A 23,081-nucleotide genomic window follows, 5' to 3' on the forward strand; every position below is an offset into this window, starting at 1 on the left:
ATAAATATTTCTCATGTGTTTAGAGTTCAATTGATCCAGCTGGGCTTGACTGATCTCTGTTAGGCTTGCCAATATAGCTGCTATTTGGCAGGACCCACACATGTGTCTTTGAGTTGGTTCTGCTCTACATGTATCTCATCCTTCTCCTGGGTCCAAGTTAGCCCGGGCATGTCTTTTTCATGGCAATTGTAGAGGTCCCAAAGAGCAAGTTCTAATGTATAAACTCATTTCAAGTTTCTGCTTGCATCATATTTGTTAACATCCCATTGGCCAAAGAAATTCACATGGTCGAGTCCAGCATCAAGGGCTGGGGCAGTACACCCTCTCCTGGGTGACAGGCCAGGCAAAAAGATGTGAAGAACTGTAGCTATTTTTGCAATATACCACAGGCTCTAATATTTCTGGGATCCTGGCTGCTATTACTCATTGAAATTTAAATTGTTCATTCTTGAGACAAAAATGAGTAACTTAATAAAGAAGCCATTCTGAAAGGAAACCAACAGATTTTAATGATCTGATCAGAAGAGGAAGTTATCAGGACTAAATGACAGCTCTTTGAAGCTGTAGAAAGACAAGAAGTGAGACTACATGTTCTTAGACAATATAAAACATTGTATGTAATCTCCATGTTCCTAAATAAATTTTGAAATAATAAAACAATGTGGTTACTTTTTCATATTGACAGTAGAACCACATTTTTCATTTTCTTATTTTTAATTTTATTTGATTTTTGAGATGGAGTCTAGCTCTGTTGCCCAGGCTGCAGTACAGTGGCATGATCTCAGCACACTGCAACCTCTGCCTCCTGGGTTCAAGCGATTCTACTGCCTCAGCCTCCTGAGTAGCTGGGATTACAGGCGTGCACCACCACATCCAGCTAATTTTTGTATTTTTAGTAGAGACAGGGTTTTGCCATGTTGGCCAGGCTGGTTTCGAACTCCTGACCTCAGGTGATCCACCCGCCTCGGCCTCCCAAAGTGCTGGGATTACAGACGTGAGCCACCGTGCCCAGCCTACATTATTTTTATTTTAAACCTTGGGATTTTAATCTCAGCACAAGCATGAACAAAACCCTAATAAGGGTTTATACCTCCTTCATTTGTGGGTTCAGATGTGAGGGCTTCGGATGTTTTTTAAATTCAATGTATAGTTGATCTTCGAACAATATGGGAGTCAGAATCAAGCACTAGAAAAGGATTTGCTCTAGAATCAAACACTTAGTAAAGGATTACCATGACTGGATCTGCCTGGGGATTTAATCAGCTTCCCCTAAGTGATCTGGGATGGGTGGAAGACTGAATACAATTAAGATTCTGTTAGAAAAAATGGGATAATGACTGCTAGAGAGGCAAACAACAGTATCTACTATACACCATGTAATACTATGCAATAAAAAGAATGAGATCATATCCTTTGCAGGGAAATGGATGGAGCTGGAGGCCATCATCCTTAGCAAACCCACACAGGAACAGAAAACCAAAAGCTACATGTTCTCATAAGTGGGAACTCAATAATGAGAACACATGGACAGAAAAGGGGGAACAACAGACACTGGGGCCTGCTTGATGGAGGAGGGTGGGAAGGAGGAAGTCCTGTCAGGAAGTATGCCTAGTACCCAGGTGAAAAAACAATCTGCACACCAAACCCCCAAGTCACAAGTTTACCTGTTTAACAAACCTGCACGCGCACCCCTGAACCTAAAATAAAAGTTAAAAAAATTTAATATCAGTGAGCCACTTTTATCTCCTAAGTCTTAACATTTTTTCCTGAATGGACTATGGAATTGGAGTTTAGGAGATTTTGCTCCCCGTGCAACAGGGAGAGTGAAACACACCATGGCCTTTAAAATATGTAAAAATGAATAAAACAAATGAACTGCCTGAAGCAGCCAATGGATGTTATACCTTTTATTTTAAAGTTCTTTTCTCTCAGAGAATCGGAGCTTTTTACCAACTTCATTCACCCTTTCCAACAGTCCTGATCAGGATAAAGTGAAGAATACAAATTATTTTTATGTCCTAAACAAGAATGGAAGCATTGAGGTAACTGGCTTTAAGACATATGAAGAAGCCCTTGTAATATCAGATTAAGTCCAGATTTCCTCTCTGAAAGTTTTGCACTTACTCTGTTACCTTTTAAAACGTTATTTTTTAGAAACTTCAGCAGACTTTGAAACTGTTAACTGGAGTATCTAGTCAGTAGTTGTGTAGATGCATATTACTTATACCTTATCTGTTTATTTTCGTTTTTGTACAATTATCAGGCAAATTAAACAGAATATTATTGTTCCTTTTTGATTAGTCTGCACTTCAGATCATAATATTGAGTTTAGTTCACTTCACTCACTACCTAGTATGTGTAAGATGTAAGTTTTATTTGTTAACTGAGGTTTTGTTTTTGTTGTTTTGGGAGCACCTTATAAGAGTACCAATGACATTTGCTAAAATCTTTAGTAGGAATAATTAAATTATAATATTGTGATAGAAATGCTGGTTCCCTAAATTACCACCAATTCTTAATTATCAGAAGTTGTGGCGAACACCAGAGAACCTCAAAATCTTTTTATATGTAGTGTTGGATTTAATTTTTATACTTCTGTCTGCATATAGATGATTTTTGTATCCAGCATCCAACAGAAAACATTGCTTTAGTAGAATATGTGACCTTGACATTTAGAAGCAAGCATTTCTGATAATCTAAAGAGGGAGAGTGTATGTCCTCCCTCTGAAGTATTCAAAAATTATGTATATTGGGGAAAAGTTCTAACTAATAACAGTAACTAATGGTATAGCATTTTCTTGAACATATCATTCTCCTATGGACATAAATTATATTCCCAGTTATGAACAAGCAAGCTGAACACAAAATAGAATGAATGTCTGAAAAAAAAAATCACAACTTGCTTTCTCATTTACATTGGTCTTTGACCACTGTGAATATTCAGGTATAGAAAAAGTGGAGCCACTATGAAATAAGTAAATCTAGAAGATGTTTAAATTGAACCCATTTCCCCAAGGAAACATACTTTATAAAAAAAAAAAACTGATTATCATTAAAGCATACATAATCATTGATTGAAAATTTCACATTACGTACTGAAATATAAATGCTTGAAATGAACATTTGCTTTCGCAAACCTGATTTTACAGATTGGTGGCAGAATTCCCTGCAACTGGAGGAATACTTACTTCATGGCAGTTTTACTCTGTGAAGCTCCTCAGATATGTTAGCTACTATGATTATTTTATTGCTTCCTGTGAAATCACATTTTGTATTTTTCTTTTTGTCTTCACAACACAAGAAGTCAAAAAAATAAAAGAATTTAAGTCTGCCTATTTCAAAAGTATTTGGAACTGGCTAGAATTGCTACTTTTGCTGGTGAGTATATATTCATGCGCATGGTTGAAGGGGATCACATCTGAACCTACCAATGAAGGAGGTGTAAAAAGACAGAATCTTCTATTCCATCCAGGACTTATTTTGAAAATTACAAATATCAAACATAAAATGCACTAGGAATAGTACTATTAATGGTGTGCCTCCAAAAGGGGGAGATCTATTTTCTTCTGATTTGGTCCTTGGGAGGGTCAGCGTAAACCTACAGGGAAAGGTGATTCCAGAAATATTACGCTTTAATGTGCACAGTAGGTCTCCCTACCCCCACTCAAAAAATGTATTACTTTCAGGGCCTTGAGTTTCACCAGTCATGGGTCTTTGGGGGCAAGGCTGTTTAATCTGTGTTGCCAAATCTGGTTTTTTCCTCATAATAAATTTTGAAAACATAGACAAAAGACAAGGCTAGGCAGAATACTGACAGGGGTGAGCAGCCAGAGGGGACCTTGTGGGTCCAGAGGGCACCAGGTTTGGAGAAATAGTCCCTGAAAGAAACACCAAAGACCATCAGTTCTAGTCAATTAAATGTACTGAAATAAACAGAGATTTAGGCAGGCCGAGACAAATGTAAAGGGCTTGGTCTCATGAACAAAGAACCAATGTTTCTAGCTTATACAATTTGATCTTTCACCCTTATTGGCCCTTAATTATAGCCAATCAAGTATTTAAGCCTTGTTTCCCAAAACCAGATTGAAAGTTTCTGAGAGTCAGAAAGTATGCCACCTACCTCTCTGGTAACTCCACTAATATCTTACAAAGGACATAACATTAAATGTTTATCTGAGCATTTCAGGCAAGAATAGTCAAAGGAAAATGTTCATGTCAGTTATAAAGCTCTGATAGCTAAAACAGCCTGGTTCTGAAATCCTCTTTTAAAGGGTTGTTAAAAGGTTCCAGAAGGTTTTATTTTTTGTAATTATAAATTGTTTTCTTGTAGTATTGCACAGTAGAAAATGTTTAGCTTTTAAGTATTATGTAGAGCAGAAATCCTTATGGCCTCAGAGTTACATAATCATTGTATACATTTGTGCTTTATGACTCAAAGAAATAAAGATTTAGATAGGTTAGGATGGCCAAGCAATTAATAGTTTTCAACTTTATAATAATTAGTGCTACCTTAAACTTGCATAAGTTGAGGGTTATTTCCATTTATGTAAAAGCATATGTCGTATCTTTCCTTCCCTTTTTGTTAAACTTTTGGTGAACTTTTTTTGTGTTTCCTCATAGGCTGTAAGATATTTAGAGGTAGAGATATTCTCTAACTTAACCCTTCTTATTTTCCCATTTAGTTGTGTTTTGTGGCTGTTTCCTTCAACACATACTGTAATGTACAAATTTTTCTCTTACTTGGAGAGCTGTTGGAAAGTACTGAACAATATTCAGATTTCTATTTTCTTGCATGCTGGCACATTTATTACAATAATATAATTGCTATTACCATCTTTTTTGCATGGATAAAGGTATTTATATTTTATTATATTAAATAATACAAACAGTGTAATAGCATAATGAAAAATTAAACTAAAAAGTCACAGGGAAAAATATTTTTTCAACTATTAAGTAATTTTAAAAGTAGTTTGGGCCAGGCACAGTGGCTCACACTGTACTCCTAGCACTTTGGAAGGCCAAGGCGGGTAGATTCTTGGCCCCAGGAGTTCGAGACCAGCCTGGGAAATCCAAAGATACCAAAAAATATTAACTGGGTGTGGTGGTGCACACCTGTAGTCCCAGCTACTCTGGAGGCTGAGGTGAAAGGATCCCTTGAGCCCTCGAGGTGGAGGTTACAGAGAGCTGTAATCCCCCACTACACTGCAGCCTGGATGACAGAAAAAAAAAAGTTGGCCAGACGTGGTGGCCCACGCCTGTAATCCCAGGACTTTGGGAGGCCGAGGTGGGTGGATCACCTGAGCTCAGGAGATTGAGACCAGCATGGCCAACATGGTGAAATCCTCTCTACTAAAAATATAAAAAATATTAGCCGGGTGTGGTGGCACATGCCTGTAATCCCAGCTACTAGGGAGGCTGAGGCAGGAGAATCGCTTGAACCTAGGGGACGGAGGTTGCAGTGAACCGAGATCTCGCCACAGCACTCCAGCCTGGGTGACAGAGTGAGACTCCATCTCAAGAAAACAAAAAAAACCCCAGAAGTTTGGCCTTGTAATGATTGCTGGCAAATCCTCAAACACCCGTGATTATCATTAAATATCTCCTTTAATTCGAAGCAGAATTCTTCTGAAATTAATTTATTCTAAGTAATTTCATCTTTGATATTCTCCTATTTCAATTAACTTTGTTCTTTTTCAGATATTCAAATTCATAAGCTTTAACAAGACAATGTCTCAGCTGTCATCAACCTTGTCCCGTTGTATTAAAGACATAGTAGGATTTGCCATCATGTTTTTTATAATATTCTTTGCTTACGCCCAGTTAGGATTTCTTATTTTTGGATCACAAGTTGATGACTTTTCCACTTTTCAGAATTCCATGTAAGCTCTTAGTATAAATGTAATTATATCTTCTATATTTTCTTACCAAAAAATGGAAAGGTCTAACCTTCTATGATAAGTAGTAATATAAGCTTTAATATATTTAAGGTTAGTTTGATTTTTTTTTTTTTTTTAGCTCACTGCAGCCTCAAACTTCTGGACTCAAGCTATCCTCAGCCTCCGAAGTAGCTAGGACTACAGGTGTGCACCACCACACCTGATTGATTACATTTTTATTATTTTTTGTAGAGAGGGAGTCTCACCATGTTGCTCAGGGTGGTTTTAAACTTCTGGGTTCAAGTGAACCTCCTGCCTTGGCCTCCCAAAATGCTGGGATTACAGGCATGAGCCACCAGCCTGGCTGATATTTTCATTGATGGCTAAATATCTATCACATTCAAATTAGGGTTTGGCATTGAAGGAGCCAAATGGGTGATGGTGTCCATTTTTAAGGTGTTACTAGGTCAAGTTAGAAAACTAATTTTTCATTTTTCATTGGAAGTGATAATTTTACCTAAAATAATGGAAATTGTCCCCCATGTCTCTATAGTATTTATTCTCTTGGTATTTTGTTTTTTGGACAGGGTCTCCACTCTGTCACCTAGGCTGGCATACAATGGCGTTATCACTGCTCATTGCATCCTGAAACTCCTGGGCTCAAGCAATCCTCCCACCTCAGCCTCCTGAGTAGCTGGGTGTGCCACCACATCCAGCCAATTTTTGTATTTTGGAGAGACAAGGTTTAGCCATGTTGCCCAGGCTGGTCTTGAACTCCTGAGTTCAAGCAATCCTCTTGCCTCGGCATCTCAAAAGCACTGGGATTACAGATGTGAGCCACCACACCCAGCCAAAAGAAATCTTAAGTGTTTTCTTTAGAGGGCTCCATCTTAATATTTTTATTGATATTGACCTGATCGTCCTTTGCTAATCTGCCAAACATGTATTTTTAAAATAGCTTGAGGCTGGGCCCCATGGCACCTATAATCCCAGCATTAGGGAGGCCAAGATGGGAGAATCACTGAGGCCAGGAGTTCAAGACCAACCTGGGCAACACAGCAAGACTCCGTTTCTACAAAAAATAAAAAACAACTAGCTGGATGTGGTGGCATATGCTTGTATTCCTACCTACTCAGGAGGCTGAGGCAGGAGGATCACTTGAGCCTGGGAGTTTGAGGTCACAGTGAGCTATGATTGTGCCACTGCACTCCAGCATGGGCAACAGAGGGAGATCCCATCTCTAAAATAATAAAAATAATAATAAAACTTGGTAATAATTGGCATTTAATACAGATGTAATAATTTACAGAGCCTAGGAAATTTGTCTTACTGTGGGTAGTGAAGAGGAAAGGAAAGTATAAAGCACAGAACAGGTAGAGAACTTTGGAATGGGTTAATGAGAGGACGTCTGTTTTTGGTAATGATGTGTTAGGCTATTCGGATCAATCTCCTCTTGAGGACAATTTTAAAGCTGGATGACATAAAAAACAATGAGAAATTAATAAGAAAGTGAGTAATAACTGGGTCAAAGTCAGAAGGCCACAACCCAGAGAAGTAAGCCCAGCACCCAAAGCTATTTGCCCTGAAGGCATTTTTAAGCTCTTTTTTCAAAAATTTTATGGTGATAAAATATATATAACATAAAATTTACCATTTAAACCACTTCTAAGTGTACAGTTCAGTGATATTAAGCACATTCATATTGTGCAACCATCACCCCCATCTATCTCCAAATCTCTTCATCTTGGAAAACAAAAACTCTATACCAATTAAAACAATAACTCCCTATTTTCCCCTTCCCTGGCCCCTGTCAGCCACCATTCTACTTTTTGTTGCTATGATTTTGATTACTCTAGGTACAACATATAAGTGGAATCATATATTATTTGTCTTTTTGTGACTGGATTACTTCATTAGCATAAATGCCCTTAAGTTTCATCCATGTTGTAGCATGTAGTCAGAATTTCCTTCCTTAAAAAGGCTGAATAATATTCTATTATATGTATATTCCACATTTTGCCTATTCATTCATCTGTCAATACACATTTGGGTTGGTTCCACATTTTAGCTATTGTGAATAACAGTGCTGTGAACATGGATGTATAAATATCCATTCAGTTGGATGGATATTTCAGTTCCTTTGGTTATATACCCAGAAGTAGAATTGCTGGATCACATGATCTATTTCCCCCTCCAGACTTATTAAGGTATAATTAAAATTATATATATTTATGCTATAGGTGTGATGTTTTGAAATATGTACACATTGTGAAATGATTAAATCAGGCTATGTTTAACATATCCATCACCTCTCATATTTATCATTTTTTGTGGTAAGAACATTTAAGATCTACTTTCTTAGCAATTTTCAAGTATACATTATTAACTATAGTCACCATGCTATACAGTAGATCTCCAGAACTTATTATTCTGTCTAACTGAAATGTTACACCCATTGACATACATCTCTTAATTTCCCTTGAACTCCACCTCTCCAACCCCTGGCAATTGCCGTTCTGCCCTTCGCTTCTATGACTTCAATTTTTTCAGACTCCACATATAAGTGAGATCATGCAGTATTTGTCCTTCTGTGCCTTGCTTATTTCACTTAAAATGATGGTCCTCCAATTTCATCCTTGTCACAAATGACAGTATTTCCTCCTTTTCAAAGATTGAATAGTGTTCCATTGTTTATATATGCCATATTTTCTTTATCCATTTAACCATTAATAGACACGTAGGTTGATTCCCTATCTCGGCTAAACAATGCTGCAGTGAACATGGGAGGGCAGATATTTCTTTCACATACTGATTTTATTTCCTGTAGATACATATACCAAGAAGTGGATTGCTGGACCATATGTTAGTCCTATTTTTAATTTTCTGAGGAACATCAATACTGTTTGGCGTAGTGGCTGTACCATTTTACATTCCCACCAACAGTGTATGAAGTTTTCTTTTTGTCTCCATCCTCGATAACACTTGTTATCTTTTTGATAAGAGCCATTCTAACAGATGTGAGGTGATAGCTCATTTTGTTTTGTTTTTTTGAGATGGAGTCTTGCTCTGTTGCCCAGGCTGGAGTGCAGTGGCGAGGTGATAGCTCATTTTGTTTCGTTTTTTTTGAGATGGAGTCTTGCTCTGTTGCCCAGGCCGGAATGCAGTGGCATGATCTCGGTTCACTGTAACCTCCTCTTCCTGGGTTCAAGTGATTCTCTCACCTCAGCCTCCCGAGTAGGTGGCATTACAGGCATGCACCACCACGCCTGGCTACTTTTTGTATTTTTAGTGGAGATGGGGTTTCACCATGTTAGCTAGGTTGGTCTCGAACTCCTGACCTCAAGTGATCCACCTGCCTCAGTCTCCCAAAGTGCTGGGATTACAGGTGTGAGCCACTGTGCCTGGCCTAATTTGCATTTTCCTGATTAGTGATGTTGACCATTTTTTCATATATCTGTTGACCATTTGTGTGTCTTATTTTGAGAAATGTCTATTGAGGTCCTTTGTCCATTTTTAAATTGGATTATTTTCTTTCTTTCTTTTCTTTTTTTTTTTTTTTTTTGAGATGGAGTTTGTTCTTGTTGCCCAGGCTGGAGCACAGTGGTATGATCTCAGCTCACTGTAACCTCTGCCTCCCAGGTTCAAGTGATTCTTCTGGCTCAGCCTCCCGAGTAGCTGGGATTACAGGCATGCACCTCCATGCCTGGCTAGTTTTGTATTTTCAGTAGAGACAGGGTTTCTCCATGTTGGTCAGGCTGGTCTCGAACTCCTGGCCTTCATTTTTGTGTTTTTTTAGTGGAGACAGGGTTTCACCATGTTGGCCAGGCTGGTCTGGAACTCCTGCCCTCAGGTGATCCACCTGTCTTGGCCTCCCAAAGTGCTGGGATTACAAGCGTTAGCCACCTAGCCCTGTTTACTTTTCTTCTTTTTTCTGTTTCTCAGACTCAATAATGTAAATTATCCTATCTTCAAGTTCATTGATTCTTTTTTCTGCCTGCTCAAATCTTCCTTTGAATCCCTTTAGTAAATTTCTCATTTTGGTTATTATTTTTCCATCTTGGAATTGTTTCTTTTTAGGTTTTCACTTTATTGATATTTCCATTTTGTTTACATTTTCTTGATTTCATCCATGCTTTCCTTTAGTTCTTTCAGCATCTTTAAGACAGTTATTTTAAAGTATTTGTCTAGTAGGCCGTCATCTGGTCTTTCTCAGAGACAGTATCTACTAGCTTGCGTTTTTTTTGGTTTTGGTTTTGGTTTTTCCACTGAATGGCTCATATTTCCCTGTTTGTGTATCTAGTGATTTTTTGGTGAATTTTTAGATTCAAACTTTGTATGTCTTGTGATTTTGTGATTTTTAAAAAATTCAAACCAAGCTGGGTGTGGTGGCTCACATTTTGGAGCCATTGCACTTTGGGAACCTCCTAGCACTTTGGGAGGCCAAGGCAAGTGGATCACTTGGGCCCAGCAGTTTGAGACCAGCCTGGGAAACTAAGGGAGACTATGTCTGTACAAAAAATAAAAAATAATAAAAATTCAAACCAGACATTTGAATCTAATAATGTTACTTCGAAAATCAGATTCTTCCCCTTCCCCACAGTTTGCCATTTTTTGTTCTTATTTTTTATTTTTATAGTCTGGCTCCATGCCAAGGATCACCCTGAGTTGCACACTTAAGGTCTTCTCAGGTTTTTCCTCAGCCTATGCCCTTCCCTGGGAATGCACAATGACTTCCTAACTTTCCCCTGATATGGAGTTGGTTCTGAATGTCCTAGTCTTTAATGTCTGGATCCCAAAAAAGGAAAAGAGAAGAATAAAGTGAGAGGTAGGGGAAGGATAACAGCCCTTTAAATCCCAAGGACATTGCTTCAGCTGAAGGATGGTCTTGCAACAATGGAGATGCAACAATGGCTGCCCACCTCAGTGCCTGCATCTCCACGATCAGAAGCAGCAATCAGCAGTCACCACACAGATCCCCAATTATTGAAAGACATGGTATTTATTCCCCACATGGCTCCCATAAGCTACATGCGAGCTGCTTCACAAACATGTGAATGGATCCCATCTATGAGGCTAATGAGTAGGGGATGCATAGCTATTGAGATAAAAGCTGAAATTGTCCAAAATTAACTGCAATTTACTGTCCAAGCTTTTCCCTGGAAGTTGCAGGCCTTCTTCAACAGACTCTAGAGTTCCAAAGTAGTACATCTGACAGATTCTGTCCATGTAATTATTGTCTAGATGGGGACAGGGGAGAAATAGTTTCCTGTGGTTCTCTTCCACCTTCCAAGAATCTTTTTTTTTTTTTTTTTTTTTTTTTTTTTGCTGATCCAGAAGAAATAGTTGAGAAACTGTGTTACTGGCCACCTCTCAGGAAGGAGACAGAGGCAAGGTCCAGCGCCTGCACAGTGTGTGTGTGTGTGTGTGTGTGTGTGTGTGTGTGTGTAGGGAGAAGACTATCTAGTCACCTTTCTATACATCAAAAAGGGAGCTTGAATTGCTACACCCTCAAGTTAAAGATGAATTTCTTGTAGTGACCCAATCAATGACTCCAAGAGAGAGACTGGAAAGTCTTATTAATGACAAATGGCACGTTATTATGAAACAGGCTTTTAGTTATGGTAATTCAATAAGGAAGAACTCTATCTAAAGTTTGCGGGGCATCAGAAAGTTACAAAACAGTAAGATCATGGCAGAAACACTAAAACAGAACCTTTTATTCTCCTATGCCAGAAAAAATATTTGATTTGTGGTGAGACTTAGTTTCCTTCCAATTCAGTATTTTCTCTATCTTATGGAGGAAAGCATTACAAACCAGTATTAAAAGCAAGATAAATACTTTAGGTATGATTTGGTCAGGTCTTAGCTAGGTGCCAAGGATGGAATCTCAGATAACTCTGAGTCCTAGGACTTCATGTAGCCCATTTCTTTGAATGCTTTTTCTTCCTTCATTAAAGCTCTTTGCTCCTTTTATGTGACTGGCAAAAGCAATAAGGGACAAGCAGCCTTTCTTCCTTTTCACTGACCAATTACGCAGAGTTATCAACATAGGATTAAAAATTTCTTTCCACACGCCTGTAATCCCAGCACTTTGAGAGCCCAAGGCGGGTGGATCACCTAAGGTCAGGAATTTGAGACCAACCTGGCCAACGTGGTGAAACCCCATCTCTACTAAAAATACAAAAATTAGCCAGGCATGGTGACACATGCCTGTCATCCCAGCTACTCATGAGGCTGATGAGGCAGAAGAATCACTCGAACCGGAGAGATGGAGGTTGCAGTGAGCCAAGATCCCACCACTGCACTCCAACCTGGGTGACAAGAGCGAAACACCGTCTCAAAAAAAAAAAAATTCTTTCCAAATTTCCTCATAGAATAAAGAACACACACACATAATTTAAACTGATATTCCTGATATGTCTAGTGAGACCACTGGAAGTTAATAATGAGAAAATAAGATTTTCAAGTTAGAAAATTCTAATTCTACTTGTTACTACTGTGCTACGCAAAGTCTTAATTTCTTCATTTTCCATCTTTAAAATTAGAAAAAGGAAGGTTTGAAATACTTTAAGTGGTATTTCTTATCAAACCAGGCTATCAAAGAGGGTAAAATAAACCTTAGGATCATGTTGAGTATTATTATCAGCACTTGTTTGAGACTAGCAAGTGACATATTGTTGGCATCCCTATTTTATCAGAATTTAAGAGTTGGTTAAGACAAAAATTCACTTCACTGACATTAGAAAGTTTAGGGCTCTTGGGTCTAAACCTTCTACAAGTTGAAAAATCACTTGAACAAATTCAAAGTTCTAATGTTTAGAAGGGCACAGGCATAGCCGGCCAAGAAGGCCACTGCCAAAACCAGTTAGTAAACAGGTATCTCAGGTTCAAATGTTACAGGTGGGCTGGGTGCGGTGGCTCATGCCTGTAATCCCAGCACTTTGGGAGGCTGAGGTGGGCAGATCACTTAAGGCCAGGAGTTTGAGATCAGCCTGGCCAACATGGTGAGACTGTCTCTACTAAAAATACAAAAAAAGTAGCTGGGCATGGTGATGCATGCCTGTAATCCCAGCTACTTGGGAGGCTGAGGCAGGAGAATCGCCTGAACCTGGGAGACAGAAGTTGCAGTGAGCCGAGGTAGCACCACTGCACTCCAGCCTGGGTGGTAAGAGTTTGACTGTCTCAAAAAAAAAAAAGTTATAGATGAACACTGAGTTCACATTCATTAAAGCAGTCATGTCCTACATTACCTATTTGGCTATTGAGGTACTTTAAGTCTTTCTTTTAGGGGAATTTTCTACATCCAATTTTACGCAACTCTGTAGTAACATAATTAAAGTCAGAAAGCATATGCCATATGCTGCTAGATATCCTCTTAGAGACATTAGTAACTCCCATCAGTTGTCATGTATGTACATGAAGGTATATGTTTTCTAATATTTTTCTCTCTTAAAGATTTGCACAATTTCGAATTGTTCTTGGAGATTTTAATTTTGCTGGTATTCAGCAAGCCAATCCTATCTTGGGACCCATTTACTTCATCACTTTCATCTTTTTTGTGTTCTTTGTCCTGCTGGTAAGAATGATAATATATACTCCTTACATTTCTTACTTTTTAGAATAAAAAATAAAATTACTCATTTAGAATAAACTATTATTTCTGCTCAGCTGTCAGGGTACTTTACATTTATTAAGAATTGTGTGGATCCCTAGTAATCCAGGTTCACTAGTCCAGTGACTGTTTTCAAGTTGTCCAATGAAGAATGTAATCACAGTAGTTAATTTCTGGGTGTTTTAGATGGGAATGTGCTAAATCCTTCACATAAATAATCTGAATGTCCCAGGTCTCTTCAGGCTGGGACAATGCATGCCATGAGCCATGAATGTGGCCATTAATATTCTGCCCATATTGCAATGGCTTTTGGCCCTTACAGCCAAACACTTAACATGTTGTGGTTTTCAGGAGTTATCAGGATGGATCTCTCACATGCACTCAGAACAAGTCTATTTGGGCTTCCTAACCAAGGAACCTTGCCTTTCTAGTCAAGGCATTGTACTGTCCTCCATGAAAACACTTTTTGTCAGGCACAGAAGTTATCCCCTGGTGACAGACAAGACTCTTAGGGTGACAGAGCTGGGCCACAGTGAAAGGTGGGCTGTTGGGGTAAGAATATCCTTTCTACATTTGTGTTATCTGGACATTAGTAGTTGCAGGAGCTGTAGTAAGACTGTGAATTTAAACAGCTTCACAGAATTTAAAAACAACAGTAACAGCAAACACCCTTGGCTGGACACAGTGGCTCACACCTATAATCCTAGCACTTTGGGAGGCAGAGGCAAGCGGATCGCTTGAGCTCAGGAGTTCGAGACCAGCCTGGGCAACATGATGAAATGCTGTCTCTACTAAAAATACAAAAATTAGCCAGGCTTGGTGATGCACACCTATAATCCCAGCTACTTGGGTGGCTGAGGCATGAGAATCGCTTGAACCTGGGAGTGGGAGACTGCAGTGAGCTGAGATCACACAACTGCACCCCAGCCTGGGCAACAGGGTGGGACCCTGTCTCAAAAACAAACAAACAAAAAACACCCTTATGAACACATAATTACATCATTCTAAATTTTCTTCCATTATGTAATATTGCATATATATAACCAGTTCATATGCATTCTTTTACATTGTTTTCTCATTTGCAATAAACATATTTGCCCATACCCACACACCACACATTTTCTATTCTACTTATTGTCTGCATAGACATTTCCCCATTTTTGAGCATACGGGTTACTTTTAAAGCTTGATGTTTTGCTTGTTTCTTTTTTATTATTATTTATTATTATTTTTTGAGACAGAGTCTTGCTCTGTTGCCCGGGCTGGAGTGCAGTGGGTACGATCTTACTCGGCTCACTGCAACCTCCACCTCCTGGGTTCAAGAGATTCTCCTGCCTCAACCTCCTGAGTAGCTGGGACTACAGGTGCACGCCACCATGTCTGGCTAATTTTTGTATTTTTAGTAGAGACAGGGTTTTGCCATGTTGGCCAGGCTGGTCTTGAACTCCTGTCCTCAAGTGATTCATCCACCTTGGCCTCCCAAAGTGCTGGGATTACAGGCGTGAGCCACCATGCCTGGCCTACTTTTAAAATTTAAATACAATTTTACAAACCTGAAACTTGTTAAAATCACTAACATTTAAACTAAATTTTTATTGAAATAATTTTTTGAATACTTATTCCTAGAATATGTTCTTGGCAATTATTAATGATACCTACTCTGAAGTGAAAGCTGATTATTCAATAGGCAGAAGGCCGGATTTTGAACTTGGTAAAATGATTAAACAGGTAAGTCAAATTTCTTTCCTAATTAGAATTCTAAGACAAATCTCATACAGTTTATCCTCCTGCAGTTTGAATACCACTTAATCCCAAGTGGTCGTGCTCTCCCCACTCCCACCCCCAGAGTTGGTTTTGTGTTTTGATCCAGTGTTACTGATACTCACATTATTTCATTACTACAGAAATGAGATATGCTCTCTGGCTTCAAAAATGTAGCCAAAATTATTTCAGAGTGCAATATATCAAATAGTTATTGAGTGATTTCCTAAATGCAAAGCACTGTTGAGTATTATAGTAAAACCCTCTCTTCCTTCCGGAAAGTTTTTGCTCTGGAAGCTGTTAAATTTCTATCAATCTAAACTCAGAACTCCATGTGTCTTGTCTTCCTCACTTTCCTGTTTCTGTTCATGGCAACACTATCCTCTCAAGTCACTCCTGGCTCAAGAAACTTGAAAAGAATTTGTTTCCTTGTCCCTTATATAGTCTATCGTCATGGCATATATATAGTTTATCTCTGTAGTTCTTGCTTACATTTGTGGAATACTTTAAATTCTAACTGCCGCTAGACGAGGCTTTCAGTACTTTTTGTACTTACCTTCACCATGGTAACATTTCCTGACTATTGTAGCCTCTTCCCTGTGCCAGTCCAGATGTGGTTATCAGTTTCCCTAGGCCTGTCAAGTCCGAATTCCTTACCCAAACATTCCAAATCCTCAAGTCTCACAGTCCCAACCTATCTTCATTAACTATAATTTTACTATAGTTTCTACCTTTCTGCCTCTATTTACAACACTGTATGTCCCGGCTCATCTGTTCTGAGCACTGTGCTTTATACCATGCTTGTTCTCACTCTCTCCTCTGAGCCTCTGCTCAAATCATTCTCTGACCCCTGAAATATTCCTACAGCTCTTCTCTCTTGCTATCACTCTATTCTTCTTCAAAAAGTGGAATCTGTCCTGTCCTCCTCTCAATATCTACCTCAGTTTGAGCGTAGCAGAGTTATATGTGTATCAGTCACATCTCCCCTGCCAGTCTGGCCATCTCTGCATATCCCATGTTTCTAAAGCATAGCATTTCACAGAGAAGAGGTCCTAGTAGCTGTGGGGTTAGTGGGGTTTACAAACTTTGCCCAAGAACTAATCTGTAAAACAAACCAAAAAAACTGTTAAGCTATCCCCCAATTAGTTTGCTTTTCTCCCCCATCTTTTATCACTTGAATATGATGTTGGTTATATTCATTAGAAGTGTTAACATCCTTAACGCAATACATGTTAACGCTTTTTAAAGATTTTTGCTTTTTCCAAGTTCCAGAGTAATGCCCCCAACTGAAGAACCCCTTTTGTGTTTTCACCAGCAGGTGTAAACCATATGTAGCAATGAGTTCACATGAAAGAAGGATAATCATAGTATTTACCTCCACAATTCTTTAGGGTAGCAATCCAGAGGGACAAGCATTACATATTTATTTTACTTTGATAAAACATTAATAATAAAGGATATATTTTGATGAATTTTCAAACTATTTTAAATTATGCCCAGAGTTACAAAAATGTTCTCGAGAAATTTAGACTGAAGAAAGCTCGAAAAGATGAAGACAAGAAAACGTAAGATGACTTTTCTCAAATGTTTAACTTACCATTTTAAAGTTCTACATTACAGGAGAACCTTATAAGGTTGCTTTTTTGTTTTGTTTTGTTTTTAATAGAGACAGGGTTTCCCCATGTTGGTCAGACTGGTCTCAAACTCCTGACCTCAGGTGATCCACCCACCAGGGCCTCCCAAAGTGTTGGAATTACAGGCGTGAGCCACCATGCCTGGCCATGAGTAAGGTTTTAATTGCAAAACCACCAACAACCTATGTGGCGATTCTAAATATACAGTCAGTACACCCAGGAGTGCCTCCTAATTTCTGAGGACACCAGAAATTTTAGCTAATTTAAAATTAATATAATGCCGGCCATTTTACTGAGAAAAAGCTGTAAGAGAAAGCTGGAGGGGACAATAAAGTCCCTCTAAAAAGGTAGGAAACGATTTTAGTCTAAATTAAATGCATTTACTTGGCTATAAAAACATTTACACACAATACTTATGAATAATACTTACACTTACACTATATTTACACTTACATTTATTAAATGACTTTGGTGTCAAAATAATTCCCAAACCCAGAACTCTGGCAGTGGAACATAAACATTTTTTTCAGTTAATGGCATATGATACTCTGAAGAACTTGTTAATGATCACATTTTCCAAATAATTAGCATTATCTGAAATAAATATTATTCAGATCCTTACTACAGATCTGATTGTACGTTATGGTGGCATTTCCTTTTTTATTGTCATTTGCCTCTGATTTTTATTTTATGTTTTCAGTAGCAAAGGCAGCGGAGATTTGGCTGAACAAGCCAGAAGAGAAGGCTTTGACGAAAATGTAAGACTTTAATTTTTTTCATAAACACAAGTGGTAGCTGTATTAGAAATATGCTCACAAAAATGCTCTGGTTAAGAATTGAAATGATTTGCTGTTTTTCAGAACAGTTACTGTCATCTCCAAATAAATCTCCCAGATCTAGATCCTTTCACGTTTAGGACAAACCATTTGGATTTCAGATGCTTCCTCTCTCCTTACCTGTACTCTCAGCCAGATACCTAACCCTACAGGTGTACACTCACTGTGTGAATATCACACCGGGTATTCATAGTGAGTACACTTTGTGGAGATGATTTGGGTAACTTTTCTCTTGTAATCACTAATGTGATGAATTACTTTAACACTTTTATATTTCAGAAATTATAATATGTAACATATATCTGACAATAGCAGAATTTAAGGAACACCTATGTTCCTTAAATATACTATTACCACTACCACTTAAAAAAACAAAACAGTGAACCATTGCTCTATTTCTGGTCACCACCTCTCCCCCCAAATGCTCAGAAAGAAGACAGCAGGGTCAGGAGACTGTAATAAGCAAGCAAATAAATGTTGAAGTTTCTCATTTTCGGATAAAGGGATTATAAAAATGGAAAGGCTGAAGGTGAACTTTGTGGTACTGGATTGGAATCTAGATCTACTGTGTACACACACGTATTTTCTAGCTCTGTCCAATCCACTATGAGGGCTAGAAGCGACACCCTACTAGCAATGAGCACAACTAGTACCCAGATCTTGGTTTCCAAATAGCATTCTCCTCTAAAAGGAACTGGGGCTCCTTGGAGGTCTTGCTAATTCCAGGGCTGGAAAGTACAGCTGACTCTTGAACAACACAGGTTTGAACTGCACACGTCCACTTAAATGTGTAATCTTTTTACCTGGGTCAAAAATTCAGTATTTGCAGGCTAGGGAGGGTGACTTTTCCCCGTATGTGGGTTCTGCAGGGCCAACTGTGAGACTTGAGTATATGCAGATTTTGGTGTACTAGGGGGTCCTGGAACCAATCCCCCATGTATACCGAAGGACAACTATACAAGATGAGTCTGGAATAGCTTATTGAGGCATAAAGTAAAACTGCTCAAAGAATGATGGAGAATCTGTTAAAAGAATCAGTTTAAGGGGCTCAAGCTGGCCAAATTTGACAATATTTAAGCACTATGATGAATAATGGTTCATAGCCCATTGAATAAAAGGATTCCATGAATGAGACATTTACAGGCCTCTCCACCAAATACTCATTACAAAAAGAAAAGCAGTAATGTTAGGGTGGAGAAGTCTGACAGCACCTTAATCAAGTCAGTGACCACTATCAACACTGAAACAAATGGAAATTATATGCTGCCTGATAGGAGGCCATGAGAATTAGCATCCTTTCTGTGACATCCTTGTCGAAGACATATAATCTTAACCTAAATCATGACAAAATTTAAATTGAGGGACATTCTACAAAATAACTGGCCTGTTCTTCAAAGTGTCAATCATGGAGTCAAGGTAAAGCTGAGGAACTATTCCAGATTAAATGAGATTAAAATGATATGTCAAGTAAATAAAATGCATAATCCTGGACTGGATACTTTTCCTATAAAGGCATCATTGGGATAACTGATAAACTTGAAAGGGAAACACAGACATATCTATGGATTCATAGACATATCTACGAATATTAATTTTTTGATTCTGATGGTTATATTATAATTATAAAAGAGAATGTCCTTATATGGAGGAAATGCAGACTGAAGTATTCAGGGATGATGGAGCCTTCATGTTGGTGGCTTTCCAATACTTCAGAAGGAAAAAATACTTGTATTGTTCTTATAACTTTTATCTAAATTTGATATTTGTGTTTTTTTGATTTTTTTTTTTTTGAGACCACACCCAGATACTTTTTGTATTTTTAGTAGAGACCGGGTTTCACCATGTTGGCCAGGCTGGTCTCGAACTCCTTACTTCCTGCCCGGCCTAATTTTGATATTCTTTTAAAAAAATCAGGCCAGGTGTGGTGGCTCATGCCTGTAATCCCAGCACTTTGCAAGGCGGAGGTAGACCATTCCTGAAATAGAAGGTGACGTGAATTGAAAGACACACTGTGTATGGGGAAACTTTACCTAGAATGGTCAATAAGAGGCTTATCCAAGTAAAATTTGGGTTCACTTAAAGAAAATCAGGTTAGCATAACAACATTCAACACCATAAATCAACAAAAGAACACCTATAATATATTCAAGGAAAGAAAATGTAAATCAAGGAATTTTAAATTCAGCAAAGCTGTGTTTCAAATATAAAGGCTCAAACATGCCTGAAGTCAGGAAATACTATCGTCTTTCTAAGGATTCTACTAGAGGATGAGCATCAGCCAACCAAGAGATGATTGGAGAGACTGGGCGAGGTTGCTCACACCTGTAATCCCAGCACTTTGGGAGGATCACTTGAGCCCAGGAGTTTGAGACCAGCCCGGGCAACATGGTGAAACCCTGTCTCTACAAAAAGTACAAAAGTAAACTTTTTTTTTTTAAGTTAAAGAATGTCATTTAGAATAAACCAGTAAGAAACACTAGCATAAAGAAAAAGAAACATTAGCATAAGTGTACAATGGTAAATAATAAGACTTTTATTGATTTAAAAAAAATTTGTTTTGAGGCAAGGTTAGCTCTGTTGCCCAGCCTGGAGTGCAGTGGCATGATCACAGCTCACTGCAGCCTCGACCTCCCTGAGCTGAGGTGATCCTCCCACCTCAGCTTCCCAAGTAGCTGGGACTACAGGCATGTGCCATCATACCCAGCTACTTTTTGTGGTTTTTGTACAGATGAGGTTTCACCATGCTACCCAGGCTGGTCTCGAGCTTCCAGGCTCAAGTGATCCATCCACCTTGGCCTTCCAAAGTCTTGGGATTACAGCTGTGAGCCACTGGGCCCAGGCTTCTTTCTTTCTTTCTTTAAATTATATAGTGATGGCATCTCACTGTGTTGCCCAGGCTGGCCTTGAACTTCTGGCCTTGAGCGATCCTCCCGCCTTGGCCTCTGAAAGTGCTGGGATTACAGGCATGAGCAACTGTGCCCAGCCCTATTTTATTGATTTTAAAACACTTTTGTTTTTTCACATTTTAACATCTGTGAAATCAGAATGTATTTTATAGTTAATGGTCATAGTTTAATTGACATTTTTTACCTAAGTGGTACATGAAATAATGGTATGTCTTACAAAAGACATCATCTCTCATATACAATGAAAAATAACATTATTGAATATAATTGGGTAGCAGAGGAGAGGAAGATGAAGAAAAATTTACAAGTTAATTTGCTTGTTGATCACAGGAGGGAAACAAAGAAAGGGAGGACTAAGGACATATAAAAAGATACACAAAGATGGCCGGGTGCGGTGGCTTACGCCTATAATTCCAGCACTTTGGGAGGCTAAGGTGGATCACCTGAGGTCGGGAGTTCAAGACCAGCCTGACCAACATGGAGAAACCCCACCTCTACTAAAAATTAAAAATTAGCCGGGCGTGGTGGCGCATACCTGTAATACCAGCTACTCGGGAGGCTGAGGCAGGAGAATTGCTTGAACCTGGGAGGCGGAGGTTGCAGTGAGCCGAGATTGGGCCATTGCACTCCAGCTTGGGTGACAAGAGCAAAACTCCATCTCAAAAAAAAAATAAAAGATATATGAAGACAAACCAATAGAACAAAAATACACATATTTCTATAGGGCAAAATTACTAAAACAAAACAAAACAAAAACAGATCACATAGTAAAAGACTTAAAATATAAATACAAGACAGTATAACTACAACCAGATATATCTAACATAAATACATGCAAATAAACTTAATTTACTTAAAAAGAAAAATATTTTCATCCAGCAAAGCTATGCTTCAAATATAAAGGCTCAAACATGCAAGAACTCAGGGAATACTATCACCTTTCTAAGGATTCTACTACAGGACAGATGGGGTTTGAATTACAAAACAAACCCAGTTCTATGCCATATCCTAAAATATATACTTAAAGAGATTCCAAAATGTTAAATATAAAAGCATGATCAAAGACCTAAAAGGCAAACAAAAGATAACAGGGGACACAACTGAATATAAATCAAAGGATTCTAGACAAAAAGCTCCAAATGACCTAAAGTCTACATGACTGTATGAAGCTAAGATTAATTTTATCAGTTACGAATATCTATGCACCAAACAACAGAGTATCCACTTTCATAAAGATTACTGGATTTTAAAAAGGAGAAATAGGAACACACAAAAAAACAAAGAACAGATCAAGAAAAATAAATGCATTAAAAAACCCAAAACATATTAATAAATAAGATGATCTTACAGTTGTATATTAAGTTCTGTACTCTCATTCATAAAAATTGCTCATCTACTGGGCCACAAAGAAAGCCTCAACACATTCCAAAAGTTAATGCAGAAAAAAATTCTCTAAAAACAACATAATAAAAATATGTAACAAAATCAGAAAATGAAAAAATTCTTTGACTAAAAAATATCAAAACCCTCTATTAAATGACTCGAGTCAAAGAAGAAATACAGGCTGGGCGTGGGGGTTTATGCCTGTAATCCTAGCACTTTGGGAGGCCAAGGTGGGCGGATCACGAGGTCAGGAGTTCGAGACCAGCCTGACCAACATGGTGAAACCCCCGTCTCTACAAAAAATACCAAAATTAGCCAGGTGTGGCGGCGCATGCTTATAATCCCAGCTACTCAGGAGGCTGAGGCAGGATAATCACTTGAACACTGGGAGGCGGAGGTTGCAGTGAGCCTAGATCACGCCAGTGCACTCCAGCCTGGGCGACAGAGACTCGGTCTAAAAAAAAAAAAAAAAAAAAAAAAAAAAGACAATGAAATCATAGAATTCCAAGAAAACAAAATAATAAAAACCCCATGTAGCAGAATCTATGAGATAAAGTAAAAAAATACCCAGAGGAAAATTGTCTTAAATTTATCAATAAAAATAAAAGAATGTAAAGAAGTGAATGTTAGCATTAATTTTCAAAAAAAGATAAATACCAAGAAAAAAATTATTAAAGTAGAATTAATGAGTTATAAACAAAAGTAGTATAAATAAATCAAAAGGCTAGTTCCTTGCAAACATCAGTGAAAAGAAATCACTAGGTAACTAGTGGAATAAAGGAGAGAAAGCATAAACACGCAAAGTAAGAAATTACAATGGGGGAAATAAGAAACGGAAGGAATTAAAAGATCTCACTAAGAGACTTTGTGTAATTCTATGAAAATAACATTTGAAAAATGAATGAAATGGGTAATATTTCTATGCAAATAAAATTTATCAGAACTGAGCCCAGAAGATAAAAAGCCTAAACAAATCCATTCTGTAGAAGAAATGAAGTCATCAAAGAGCTGTCTCCAAAAAAAAATGAAGTCATCAAAGAGCTGTCTCCAAAATCAGATGGTCTTCACAAAGA

At 38.2% G+C, this 23,081-nt stretch overlaps 1 protein-coding gene across 1 annotated transcript in view; it reads left to right on the forward strand.

The window, feature by feature from the left end:
• PKD2L2 (polycystic kidney disease 2-like 2) overlaps window positions 1-23,081 on the forward strand; it is a 40,997-nt gene that overhangs the window by 12,810 nt on the left and 5,106 nt on the right. The window contains exons 5-11 of the mRNA XM_011969159.1: window positions 3,150-3,378; window positions 4,683-4,853; window positions 5,698-5,879; window positions 13,332-13,452; window positions 15,115-15,216; window positions 16,750-16,814; window positions 17,584-17,641. Coding sequence (XP_011824549.1) covers window positions 3,150-3,378; window positions 4,683-4,853; window positions 5,698-5,879; window positions 13,332-13,452; window positions 15,115-15,216; window positions 16,750-16,814; window positions 17,584-17,641 — 928 coding nt within the window. The remainder of the gene's footprint in view (window positions 1-3,149; window positions 3,379-4,682; window positions 4,854-5,697; window positions 5,880-13,331; window positions 13,453-15,114; window positions 15,217-16,749; window positions 16,815-17,583; window positions 17,642-23,081) is intronic.

Source organism: Mandrillus leucophaeus, unplaced genomic scaffold, assembly GCF_000951045.1.
Source record: "Mandrillus leucophaeus isolate KB7577 unplaced genomic scaffold, Mleu.le_1.0 Scaffold88, whole genome shotgun sequence".
NCBI lineage: Eukaryota > Metazoa > Chordata > Mammalia > Primates > Cercopithecidae > Mandrillus > Mandrillus leucophaeus.